The sequence below is a fragment of the Marmota monax genome, unplaced genomic scaffold (assembly GCF_021218885.2).
Source record: "Marmota monax isolate L192 unplaced genomic scaffold, Marmota_monax_Labrador192_F-V1.1 WCK01_AAM20220418_F8-fsc00027, whole genome shotgun sequence".
NCBI classification, from domain to species: domain Eukaryota; kingdom Metazoa; phylum Chordata; class Mammalia; order Rodentia; family Sciuridae; genus Marmota; species Marmota monax.
Window position 1 is genome coordinate 11,284,941 of NW_026694617.1, and position 12,343 is coordinate 11,297,283.

General features: G+C 33.7%; 1 protein-coding gene across 8 annotated transcripts in view; it reads right to left on the reverse strand.

The window, feature by feature from the left end:
- The window catches only part of Cadps2 (calcium dependent secretion activator 2), a 521,519-nt gene that overhangs the window by 182,364 nt on the left and 326,812 nt on the right, over window positions 1-12,343 (reverse strand). For all 8 annotated transcript variants that reach the window (XM_046422408.2, XM_046422403.2, XM_046422402.2 and 5 more), the window contains exon 9: window positions 2,914-2,980. In XM_046422408.2, the coding sequence (XP_046278364.1) occupies window positions 2,914-2,980 (67 nt within the window). The remainder of the gene's footprint in view (window positions 1-2,913; window positions 2,981-12,343) is intronic.

The window sequence follows — 12,343 nt, forward strand, 5'->3', positions numbered from 1 at the left end:
TCTTTCAGTTTGGCTTGAATCAAAATTTACCTTTGTTTAAAAAAAATGCAGCCTCTTAGAAAACTTCAGAATCCACTTATTTATTTTATCAGGGTCAGAATCTAAACAGGAACTCCAACTCATCTTACTAAGAAGCTAAACAAACACCCAAATTAATGAGTAATCTATTTTCCCATTTTCTTGACTCTGATTTAAATCGACATTTTTACTTCCGATTTTACTGTTTATTTGAAAGCCTTTGATAAGTCTTTTCAGCTCAGTGGCTCCTCGAGTGTTCACTTTGAACAATGACTTTGCAGCTGGCCAAACCTGACTCTCAATCAATTTTTATGAGCACAAATTCTTGGGCTGATGGTTAGGTCTCCAGCTACATCACTCATGTAACACACACTCACAAGTGGTGATGAGATTCGCATTATCACCAGACCACCATTCTGCCCATGACAGCAGCAGACACAGCAGGGGGATACTGTCCTCTCTACGAAAAACGACTCCTTCACCTTTCAATAATGCTGCCTGCAGGTACCCACCGACAAGCTGTGTGCAGATAGAATGAGAGCTGTCTTTAAAAATACTCATAGAAACTACCCAGTTCCTCTCAATGGGTCATTCTCACTGAATCTCCATACATACCCATCTTGATTTTGAAGCGAGTGCATTCAATTTGTCTTCCCATTACATTTGGAATTGAAAGGAAGATTCAATTGTTTAAAACTTCCAAGAGTTCTCAGACAACTGGCATGTACATTTTAATACATTCAGGAATGGGATTCTATAAGTGAGTGTGTATATATGTACATATGTGCACGTTCATACATGGTATTTAAATATGACTTCAATTTTAAGATGTTACTACAGGTAGAACAAATCCATATGCATTATGGTTTTGGGGGTACATTCCCTTACATTTTAATTCTGAAGCATATGCATTAACCATCTACTTTGATTTACACAAGATTTGCTTTTTAAAATGTAAAATATATACTTTAGCTATTGGGAAGACTTTTTATCTCCACAGGTAATTTTCTCCAAATACCTACCAATTAACAATCTCAAAGTATTACGATTCCTTCTTTCATTTCTAAACTGTCTAATGGGTGATAATCAAAGTGTTCATGTCTATAACTTTTGATTCCTGTGATCACATGCAAGAAAATAAGAGAAGGGGAAAAAGATGATCTCCCCTGCCCCAAACTTTCTCTGGTCAAAAGCAGGAGGAGATCATTTGACATCCTAAAACTGGTCTACAAAAGACTAATTTTTACATTAGAACAATCAGTACATTAGAAACTCTTTGAGCCTACAGTTTTTAAACCAGATCTCTAGACTAACAAGTGTTCTCTGCTCATTGATTAAAGCAAATGAGCCATTGGATATTTTGGTTACTGGGTCACAGTCTCACTTCTTTCCTACATATTTCTACCAGTTAAACTCTATGCTTATTAAGAGGTAGCTTGGTTTGCTCCCAAACTGTTTATGCCAGTAATACTAATGAAATTTTGGAATTAAATAAAACTCTACATGAATGCATAGAATATAACTGAAGAAGATTCATGCTTTTCAAAAACTCAACAAAGACCTATAACTGGGACAAACTTGTTGAATTTGATGTAGGTGAAACATTTTTGAAATAGGAATAAAATTAAAATCTCCAGAAAGATCTACACTCAAATTGCTTTGTAAATATATTTAAATTATTGTACCAATGTAAAGTAACGAAACCAGAAAGATCACCCAGAACTCTAAACAGGGAACCCTTGAGCTCTATAACCACAGATTAACTCTGTGTAATCTTTTATTAGATTAGTTCTAACCACATTTTAGTTGGGAATAAAATGGGTCATGTGGCTGCCATATAGGTAAATCTACTTTTGACTGAATTTTTAAACTTTCAAGGAGAAATCATGGCATAATGGGACATTAATAGAGGTGATTTTATTCAACAACTGATGCATGGTGGTATTCTGGAAGATAGAAAATGTTAATTTTCCTTCCTTGGCATTTTACCATGTCAAGCTTGCCTCATGTGTTGTGGGAATAGTTGAGATTTTAGACTGTTCTAGGAATTCCAAGAGTGATTCTCTTTACAGATATTTCCTTTGAAAATGACATCACATGAATTTATCATGAAATCAAATGACTTTTACTTGGAAAGTTATGATTTAATCTAAATTTAATTTAATATGTATGTTCTATGAGCAAAGGTTATCCATGATTTTAAAAAGCTAGCCAAACCACCTATACCAACAATCTTTAGTGAAATGAGTGGCATTTGTTTGGTGAGTTTGTCAACATTCAGAATCTAGTCATCAATAATCAGCAGTCAACTTGATTTCAAAACATATTCATGTGGATTAGTAACATATATGGCGTAGTTGCACAAAAATCAGTGATTTCATTAATTATTATTTATCTGTAAAATATCAGCTGTTTTCAAGGGATGCTCTGGGAATCCTGCAGATCCTAAGATCCTTTCAGAGGGTCTGTAAGGTTAAAATAATTTTTAATAACAATATTCAGAAGTTTCTTGCCTTTTTCATATTTATTTGCTCAGAAGTATACAGTAGTGCTTTCTAGAGACCACGCTCTATCCAATATTGCAACAAACTGCATGCAGAAACTGATATGAGAATATAGCCGCATTCTCTGATGCCAGACAACGGAGAGATGTGCAAACGCACCAAATAATGCCCCTCATTTCACTAAATTGCTTGGCCTGGGAAATAGTTCTTTCATTTAAGAATGTAATTCAAGTTAGCATATAATGAATTTACTACTTTTATTTTTAAAGGAATTAAGTTTTTCTTAAGCTTTTTTGAATATAGTAAATAGTGATATAACTCACATAAATAAGTTTTAGAACCATGTCTTAGATTGATTATGCGACAGGAGGAAAAAAAAAAAAAGACTAACCTGAACAAGGACAAAGTAACGTTTTTTCCATCTTTTCCAAACCTTCTGTCCAAGGGCATACAGATATCTGGTATGAAAAACAAACAAGAAAAAGAACATTTCACATGAATAATGTTGTGGTTCCTTGTAATCACATTTCTTCCATAGGTGTTTATCATTGAGAGCAGCCAGCTAAAGGCTGTTTTCATTTGGAATCTGAGACAACACGCAGATACTGTGTTACAAAATGACTGAGCTTGTTCTAGATTCTTGAAAGGAAATTGATTTATGTGGCTTATGAATTTGTCAGTCCTTACCACAAATTGAGCGAAGTAGGAGTTAGAAAGGATAATCAAAGAACCAGTTGGAATTTTATTCTTGCACATACTTCTTAGGAGAGACAAAGGCTGCAAACTGAGGACATAGTACTAAAAGCTTCAGATCTCAAATGACCAGACCTGGATAGTGCAGCCAGGGAAGGAGCTAGCTATAGAGTCAAGAACCCAAGGTGAAAGGTCACTGTCTAGCTGGGTGACCCGGAGATGTGCCTATACTGATGTGTTTCCATTTCTTCATGCATCAAACCACAGGCCTGGATCTGCTGATTTCCAACATTTGCCAGTTCCATCGTCTTAGGATTTCCCTGACTTAATGGAAGTATCTCATTTCACTTTTTTTAAAAAAAATACGAAATTCAGATTACAATGAAGATGATGTGTATAGTTTAGTATCATTTCACCCATGGCTTTTAACTGTCAGCTGTTATGTAATGATTAATGTGGTCAATCATTTGAGACTAAATTTTGGTTCTGAATGAATATATATAGATATGCAGAGGTATCCAGGAAGGTAAAAGAAGAGATTAAAATGTAATCCAAGGTGAGCTCATCAAGGAAAGAACTATTTTAAAATTATGTCATGAAACCACATACACATCCCTCCTACAAAAGCAAAAATAGAGACTTAATTTTAAAATTAAAGAAATATGGTAAAAAAAAAAAAAGAGTATCATGGGGCTGGGGTATAGCTCAGTGGGGGAGCACTTGCTGAGCATGCCTGAGAGGATGGATTACATCCCATGGGCCAAAACTAAAACAAAACAACAAACACTGTGGCTAACACAGTTTATTTAGGGGCTTAAAGTCTTCAGACCACCTCTCACAATTTTCATGGCTGAAATTTTAGCTTCTTATTTAAATAATCATCTTTTGCCACAAACCAAGCATACTTCTTGTCCCCTTTAAATACAGTAAAATGGAGTGGAACGTTGGCTAATGTGTGGTGAAATGAATAGACACTCTAACTTGCTACCAGTGGGGGGGTAACATAGACTGTTTTCCTGTAGCATAGCACCACAATAAGAAGAACAGTCCTACTGTTTTAGTTTTTGATAAAATTAATAACATAGTGAATATCTCATTATATAATATCTAAAAAGAACAGAATGCAATACTACACCATCCTTAGTGATCTGAAATTTTTAAGAAATATAGATGCAAAATGAATATTACAAAAATACTAATAACAGTATCTGTGAGTAACATAATTATGATAGATTTAAGTTTGCTGCATTTTCTAACTTATCAGAATCAGGGAAAAAAATAGAGTTACTAAAAATCAAAACAAAAACAATTGGGTTGTTGCATTGCAAACATCATCTAAATTGCTCAAATCAATTACACATTTTATTTTACCCACATAAGCTAGCTGAAGCATCTGGTGAGCTTCTTTCTGCCACTCATGTTACTCTTCATAGCATTGTTTGTGCTTTTAGATGTCATGTGAATTCATTTAATGACTGGCAGAAATATCTACCCCTCTTCTCACCTGCTTCACTGTTTCTTCTCAAGGTCCCCTTAAAACCCTTTGCATACCTTTAGTCTAGCCTCTAATATCTCTTCTCTGGTTCTAGCGATAGGTGTTCAGCTGTTCTCTTTCTGTCTTTTTCCTATATAATTTCCCTCTCTTGAAATGCACACACCTAAGTTCCTATTATGGGGTTAACAGCAATGACCTCAGGAACTAGATGCTGTGGAGATGACAGCTGTCCTCTATAAAAGCATTACCAACAAGATGTGTGCCCAGTAGCTGCCCAGCAGCCACAGAGGGCTTCTGAAAGAACCTTTGCCTGTGACCACAGTCTGCTTCTCAGCTTTTTTCAAGTGTCTCACTTGGCAGACTGCTGGGCAACCAGTTCATACAAAAGTGAATGTGAATAGTAACACAAACCATCAACACCACAAGCAAGTTAATGTGAGTTTATTGACAGTGAAGATCCTGCATGAAGAATACCAGTCAGCAGCAACATCATTCAAAATCATGGATTAATAAATTTGGAATGTATGGTTTCTCTGAAGACAGAAAGCACAGGGTTTGGTGGACACATACACATTGTATTTGGGAATGTTGTATTTGTATCACAGGAACGTGTTATGACAAACAGAGCAAGAAGGAATCAGGGACGAGAACCAAGGTATATATGTGAGTACTCTAAAGCAGTTTGGGCTGCTGCATTTTAAGGAAAAATTCAGTTGAACGTGTATAAAAGTGATAAATGATCAAACATATCCAGAAACTAATTTGTTATATAAATTTTTGCCAGCTCCCAATGCAAGAAAAATAATAACATTTAACAAAAGATTACCTGCAAAATAATGTTATAAATATTATACAGAAAATAATATAATGGTTTTTCTTCTTAATGTTTTCATATTAGATACAATTCTAATGCAAAAAATGAACCTGGATGAAATACAACAGCAAAATAACCATACCAAGTAAGAATACATTAAATTTCTCTTCAACACATTTAATTTTTTCACAATAAGCATGAATTCTGGGATCAGATACCAAGTCCCGTTGTCTAGATGCTTTTTCATGGGTATGAAAGCAGATTCTTGGCCTAACGGACATATTTAAAAACCAGAGAGGAAAGAAGAAGAAGAAAAATAGAGTTCACCAATATTGGTGAAGAGTAAAAACCCTAATAGCAATCTAAGGATCAAATGATTAGATTGTCATTAAAAGTGAGGGAAAAAAACTTACTTATGTACAGGAAATTCTTACTAAATAAAACAAGCAGCCACACAGGCTCATATTTTATTCATGGGAAAAATCCAGAAAATTCAATGAAAAGTTAAACCTGTAGTCAATATCTGTCTGGCGAGCTTAAAGATGGATTTCATATCCTTTTTTACGGCTTTTTTGCCTTTTAAAAATGTGTATACTGACTATGTCTTTCTTCCTCTGTGTTCTGTAAGGATTATTAGCAGTTTACATAAAGTAAAATTTACCTGCTTTGGGTGTACAATTTGACAAATGTTTCAATAGTCATGTAACCATGAACAGTTTCTTATGGAACATTCCTATCTCCTCCAAGTTCCCTCATCCTCTATGATTAATCCCTTCCTCACAACCCCAGCTTTGGCAACTACTGATTTGATTTCTGACTTTGTTTTTCATTTCCAAAATACCATATAGTTGGAATTATACAGTACATATATTTATTTGAATGAATTCACCTCAATGTGTTTATCCATTCACCAGCTGGTGGACATTTGAATTGTTTCCACACATCTGGACATCAAAATTGAAGCTACTATAAACATTTGTGTCTTGGTGTCAGCAAATGTTTTCATTTCTATTGGACAAGTATCCAGGAGTGGGACTGTTGTATCATATCGAAAGTGTATGATGGATTTTATAAGAAACTGCCAAACTATTTTCTAGAGTGGCTGTACCACTTTGTACTACGACTGGCAATATGAGAGGACATCTTACCTTTTTAATCCGAAAAAATTATTATTGACATTATGACTCTAAATATTTCTGACGCGACTAAGGTAAAATCTAGAGACAAGGTCCTTTTGTTTTTGTCTTGAGGACAGTGGAGAGCTCTATAGGCTTTCATGGTGAAATAGGCTTCCAGCTTTCAAAGCCATCCTCACATTGTGGAATTTGGAACAGTCTAAATTCTCTGTAGACAAATGGGTGTTATCATTTGGGAGGGTTAGAGTGAGTGAGTGAGGAAAAAGAGTCAAAATCATTTGAATATTTGTAATCATCAGTTAATCAGTTTATTAGATAACACCTGTAAAAATCAAAATGTATCCTCTCCTAAACCAACTTTATGCCTAGCATCACTACTGAATCGCTATTTTTTTTTTAAATGTTCAGTGCTACATTTAAATTATTTCTTTTATGGTATCTAAGGTCTAATAGGTTTTTGAAATTTCAGGAAAACATGCAAAAGTTACATTTAGCCTGACATTATAATTTACCAGACAATAAATGCTGTTCCTTATGCTTACTAAAAATTGAGTTATTCTATATAGACTGTATCTATATCTATAACCAATATTTAGAGAATTTGTGCATAATAAGTTGAATTGACTTCAAACAGTCATAAATATAATTTGATCTTTCTTTTATGATTTAGAAAGACCCTATAGTAATCTCAGAGTCATTATAATAAACATCAATTTTAACTGAATACTGTGGGGGAAAAATGCAGCCAATAGGAGTAAATCCACCTATCTGATATATGATGGAAACAGCACTAATTAAGCAGATTCTTTATGGCTATTTATTTGTCATTTACTTTGTGTTTCATGAAAATAGTCCAGTATTTTTTTAAGCCTAGTTTTCAAATATTCTTGTCCTCCACATTCTAGATAAATTAGTATCTTAGTGCTTTATGAAATAAAAATCTACCAGGGGCTGAAGTTGTAGCTCAGCGGTAAAGTGCTTGCCTTGTACACGTGAGGCACTGTGTTCGATTCCTAGCACCACAAATAAATAAGCAAAATAAAACAAAGGACCATCAACAATTAAGAAAATATTAAAAAAATAAAAGAATCTACCAGGTAAAGATGTGGGAGAACATCATCCAAGAAAAGTGTTTCCAGGCCTAGAAGGGGACAGAACCTTGCCTGGTGGGTCTGCTCTTCCTCAACATTTTGTCATCTGCTGGGTCATTACTATACGATTGATTCATATCAAAATGTCTTTTTAAAGAATATGTAAATCAGACCTGCCAAAATATCTGCAAACTGGGTACACACACTTAACTGGGATTGACGAGACCATCTATAATATCATCCAATAAAATGAACATTTATCAAGCAACATAAGAGGAACAGCCTATAATGAGTACTGTGAATTTCTTTCACCTTAAACAAAAAAGCAGATTTGTTTTTTGGTGTGGTGGGGCTTTCACCATTATTCATTTTCCTCAACCTATAGGATTTGGTTTTAAATAAGATATTTTTCCCTCTCATCTTTTAAAAATTCTTTTGGTGAAGTTAGAAATGGATGGAAAATGAGATAACAAATAGTAGCAGTTTTTATGATCATGACCCATTCTCTGGTACTCTATTAGAATGTTGCCCTAGGGAAAAACTCCTAACTGAAGTTAAATTTGATCCAATAATTATTTAAGAGGGGATACGAAAGAGTTTCTTGGATACAAAAGAGATTCTAATGCACAGCTTTCACAAGCACATATTTCTGATGCTCATTTGCACAAACTATAACATGTTTTTTCCATTGAAATATTTATACTGCATCACAATACTCATGTAACTAAAGTATTTTGGATTATTTAAAAAGAACTGCTCAGATACAATGTGAAAGTGTTTACTTCCATCAATACATCCAACTTAAGTATTAAGTTGTTCCTCTGAACCAAAATTTGCCTGCTTAACTTTAAAATCTTCTCTTCTTACACAGGATTAGGTAACAAAGCAATTAGCAGCACTGACACAATGCTTGGATTTAACACAAGAGTAAAGCCTTAAAGCATTTGGTTTCATAAGTGAATATAAACACAGAGTAATCTTCAGGTATTAATGCCTTTTCTAGGGTTATTTCTAATGAAGAGCACTATTTGTTCCAGGAAATGTGAATCATTGCTAGGAACCAAGGCATAAAACCAAGGAAATATGTCTCTATGTTTCATTCGCCTAAACTATTTTTGTATTTGTAACCAGTCTAAGGTCATATTGCATCACTGAATATCAGAGATATAAGAAAATGAACTTTAACATTTTTATTGTATATTTAAAATATACTGGTAGGGGAAAGCTCCAGAGAAGAAAAAAGAATTTTGGTGTTCACCTACTTTAATTTTCTTTAAGAAAATAGCTAACAAGTCAAAATAATTACTACCAACAAGGTAAGTAGTATATTTTTTATCTTCTGCATATTAATAGGTATGTAAGGCTATTATGATACCTTACTAAAATTATACAACATTTCTGGTATCAACATGATCCTTAAAAGCTAACTTAATAAGCCAGCTGGGTAATATACATACCACAACTGCTTCTAAAAGTTTTGCTTGTGGACAAAACTGGTCTTTAGAAAATTGTGACAGTAAAGATAAAAATTTTTCTTTAGATAAACGGTGATCATTAACAATATATATTCTAGTACCAGTAAAATGGCTTTCAACAACATATTTACTGAATAAAATAAAATTTGGTAAAAATAAACATCAAGTAAAACAAAAAATCAGCATAACTACTAGGCATCTCTTTTGCAAAATCTTAGGCAACTTACGTTTCATTATATGTTAACACTGCCAAGCTTAGAAAACTATTTAAAATGCTTGTTTTTGCACAGTACATATTTGAAAATATATTTTTAAAAAATAGACACACATGTAATATCTGTGATTTCTCTTCCTTTATGCCAAAACCCTCAGAAATGAGTATTACTAACAAAGTGATTTTCTATAAATACTGTATACTCTCTGCTGGTAAGCATAGTCAAAAAATGTTAGTGTAAATTTAAGAACTCACTTTATGATTAGTTTTAAAAACTGAGATTTAACTCATCTTCATATCATGGTATGCATGAAATAAAATCTGTATTAATTATATGGGTATAACTGACACACTCTGCATCATGTTTGAAATAGAAAGAGGTAACATAAAATAACAAATTTAATAAAACTTCAAAAACACTTCATAAAACCTTTCTAACTTGAAGAGTGTTCAAAGAATACTTCAACACACAAAAATTCTCCAAACACATTACTAAATATTGTAGCTTAGCTTCAATTAGAGTAGTGGCATACAGTTCTAATAGAAAGGAGAATATGACAATTTATTTGCTCTGAGACCATGCTGTGAGAGTTCATGGTTTTACTTTACGATGAAAAATCATCACTAATGAATATTTGAAAAACATAATTGTATACATAAGATGGGAATTATTCAGTGCTTGGGGAAAAAAAAAGGACTATTGCTTTTGGCAGATCACTTATGAGTCTAGCTTTTTATTCAATGGAACAATCCATCTACATGTTGAATGATAAAGCCTTTTCTTCTACAAGGCTTCATTTTTCAAGGAAAAATAGAGAAAGAGAAAAAAATCAATATATAGAGTAGTTGAGTCCTGGAAAGGGCTTTCTTAAAGAGAAACCTCAGTCAAGGTTGAAAGAGCAATTAATGCAGGCTCAAAAAGCTAGGCCATTCTGATAGAGTTCGGTTAACATGTGGCAGAAGTAATCATCCACTTGTGAAAATGATTTTCGGTTCATTCTCAAACACCTTTCAGACACTCATGATCCCATTTAACTGACAACAATACAGGCTATCTGTGGGCACCATTGCATTTGATGTGAAAACCAATAGGGACCAAATGCCCTCAGGCACTTGCAGTCATCCCTGCACGTTCTATGCTGCTTGCATAAAAGGAACCTTCTTTTCACTACATTCTTTTATTTAACTCCACAAGAATAAGTCTTTTTCTTTCTCTCTTCATCTTTTCTTTTTTAGTTTTGGTTTTGTTTTCAGCTCAGTATGAGAAAAGACACTGATTCGAGACAACACCGTGACCTGCACATTATGAAATCTAGAAGTAAATACTTTCCAGTTGGTCTTTATACTCCTTGAATTCTTATGGGAAAGAGGACAAGAGGTGGGGGTGCAAGCAAAGGATCTTTGCCAAACAAAATTGTGTGGCAGTCTGAGAGAAATCAGGACTGAAGAAAAACTCCAAACTCTTGCTGTCAAGCAAGAAGTTAAATGTTTGTGCGGTGTACAGAGGTGACTTGTAACAGCAAAATTGAATGAAATGAGAATCCTTCACTTATTGTAGACATCACATAGTAACGTAAAAACCATCATTTTTCTTTTTTAAAAGTTTCATCTTCTGCTACTTATATGTCAGATAAATTTCAGCGGATATCAGCATTATCAGATAAGTATAATAGTTAAGGTATAAAAACTATCTTAAAAATTGGTTTGATGAAGAACAATCTAGAATATGAATAGAGGCAATTGTCAAGATAAGACCACAAGCCCCATTCCACCCTTAGACATTAAGAACTGTAGCTGATCATTCTTGAAGGGAACATTCTAATACTCAATATGAAGTGAATGCCCTGACATCTAGACACAAAGCTAACTGGGAACACTAGGTAAGTGTTCTAAGGAAGTAATTTTAAATAGCTAAACACAAGCCAAATAATACAACCAAGTCACAATGAATGGCCAAATCTAGAAAGATATTTTCCTGATACTTCTCTTTGACAATTGGCCTTTGGCATTCTTTTATAATTCAATTATCAGAAAAAAGTGTCCTAATACCTATTTTTAAGGGCCCATGATCTCTCCTATGATTATATTTATAAAACTATGTAAAAATCACATTTTTAAGAAATTATTTTTTAAGTGGACAAAACATATATATTTATGGTGTACAGCATGCTTTGAAATACATGTACCCTGTAGAAGGGCTAAATGAAATTAATATATGCATTGGCTCGATAAACTCTACCCCAGAAAGTATAATATGCAAAAGCATGGTTTCATGTTGTACCTCAATTTACATGCTCTTAAAGTTTTTTTCTTTCATCTGTAGGAGCTTCACTACTTTGTTAAAAATTAAAGAAAATTAATGGGTTTTCCAAACCAATTACAAAATGTCTCAAAAGTGGATAAAAGAAAACATGCAAAGAGGATACCAAGCAGCTTCCTTTACCCCCACCAGGCTAACCTGCATAGTTGGGTCTATGCCCTATCCCTTCAATAGAGGACAGAACATGTAAAAAGTGGAATGTCCTCGAGGGTCTAGTTTGACACATTCCAAAGGGAAGAAGGGAAGGATATTCTAAACCACTTGGCAAAAAGACTCTGAGCACCTGATAATTAGATGGAAATGATTCACTTATATAATCCTTTTTTTTTTTTTTTAAAGGATCTCCATTATATTCTCCTTTCCCTGAAAATGCAAATAGTTTGGCAAGAAACAAAAGTTTTGGCAAAGTATGAATATGTTCAGGAATATGATGATGAAAAATTTCTTCTGTTTTAGGAATATTACCAACGTAAAGTAAAATGATCAAATATTTTTTAACATTATATAAAATATATGTAATACCAAATCAGCACAAACATTTTAGGGCTCAAGTTTCTTTTTCTGTAAATGAAGAAATTGGACA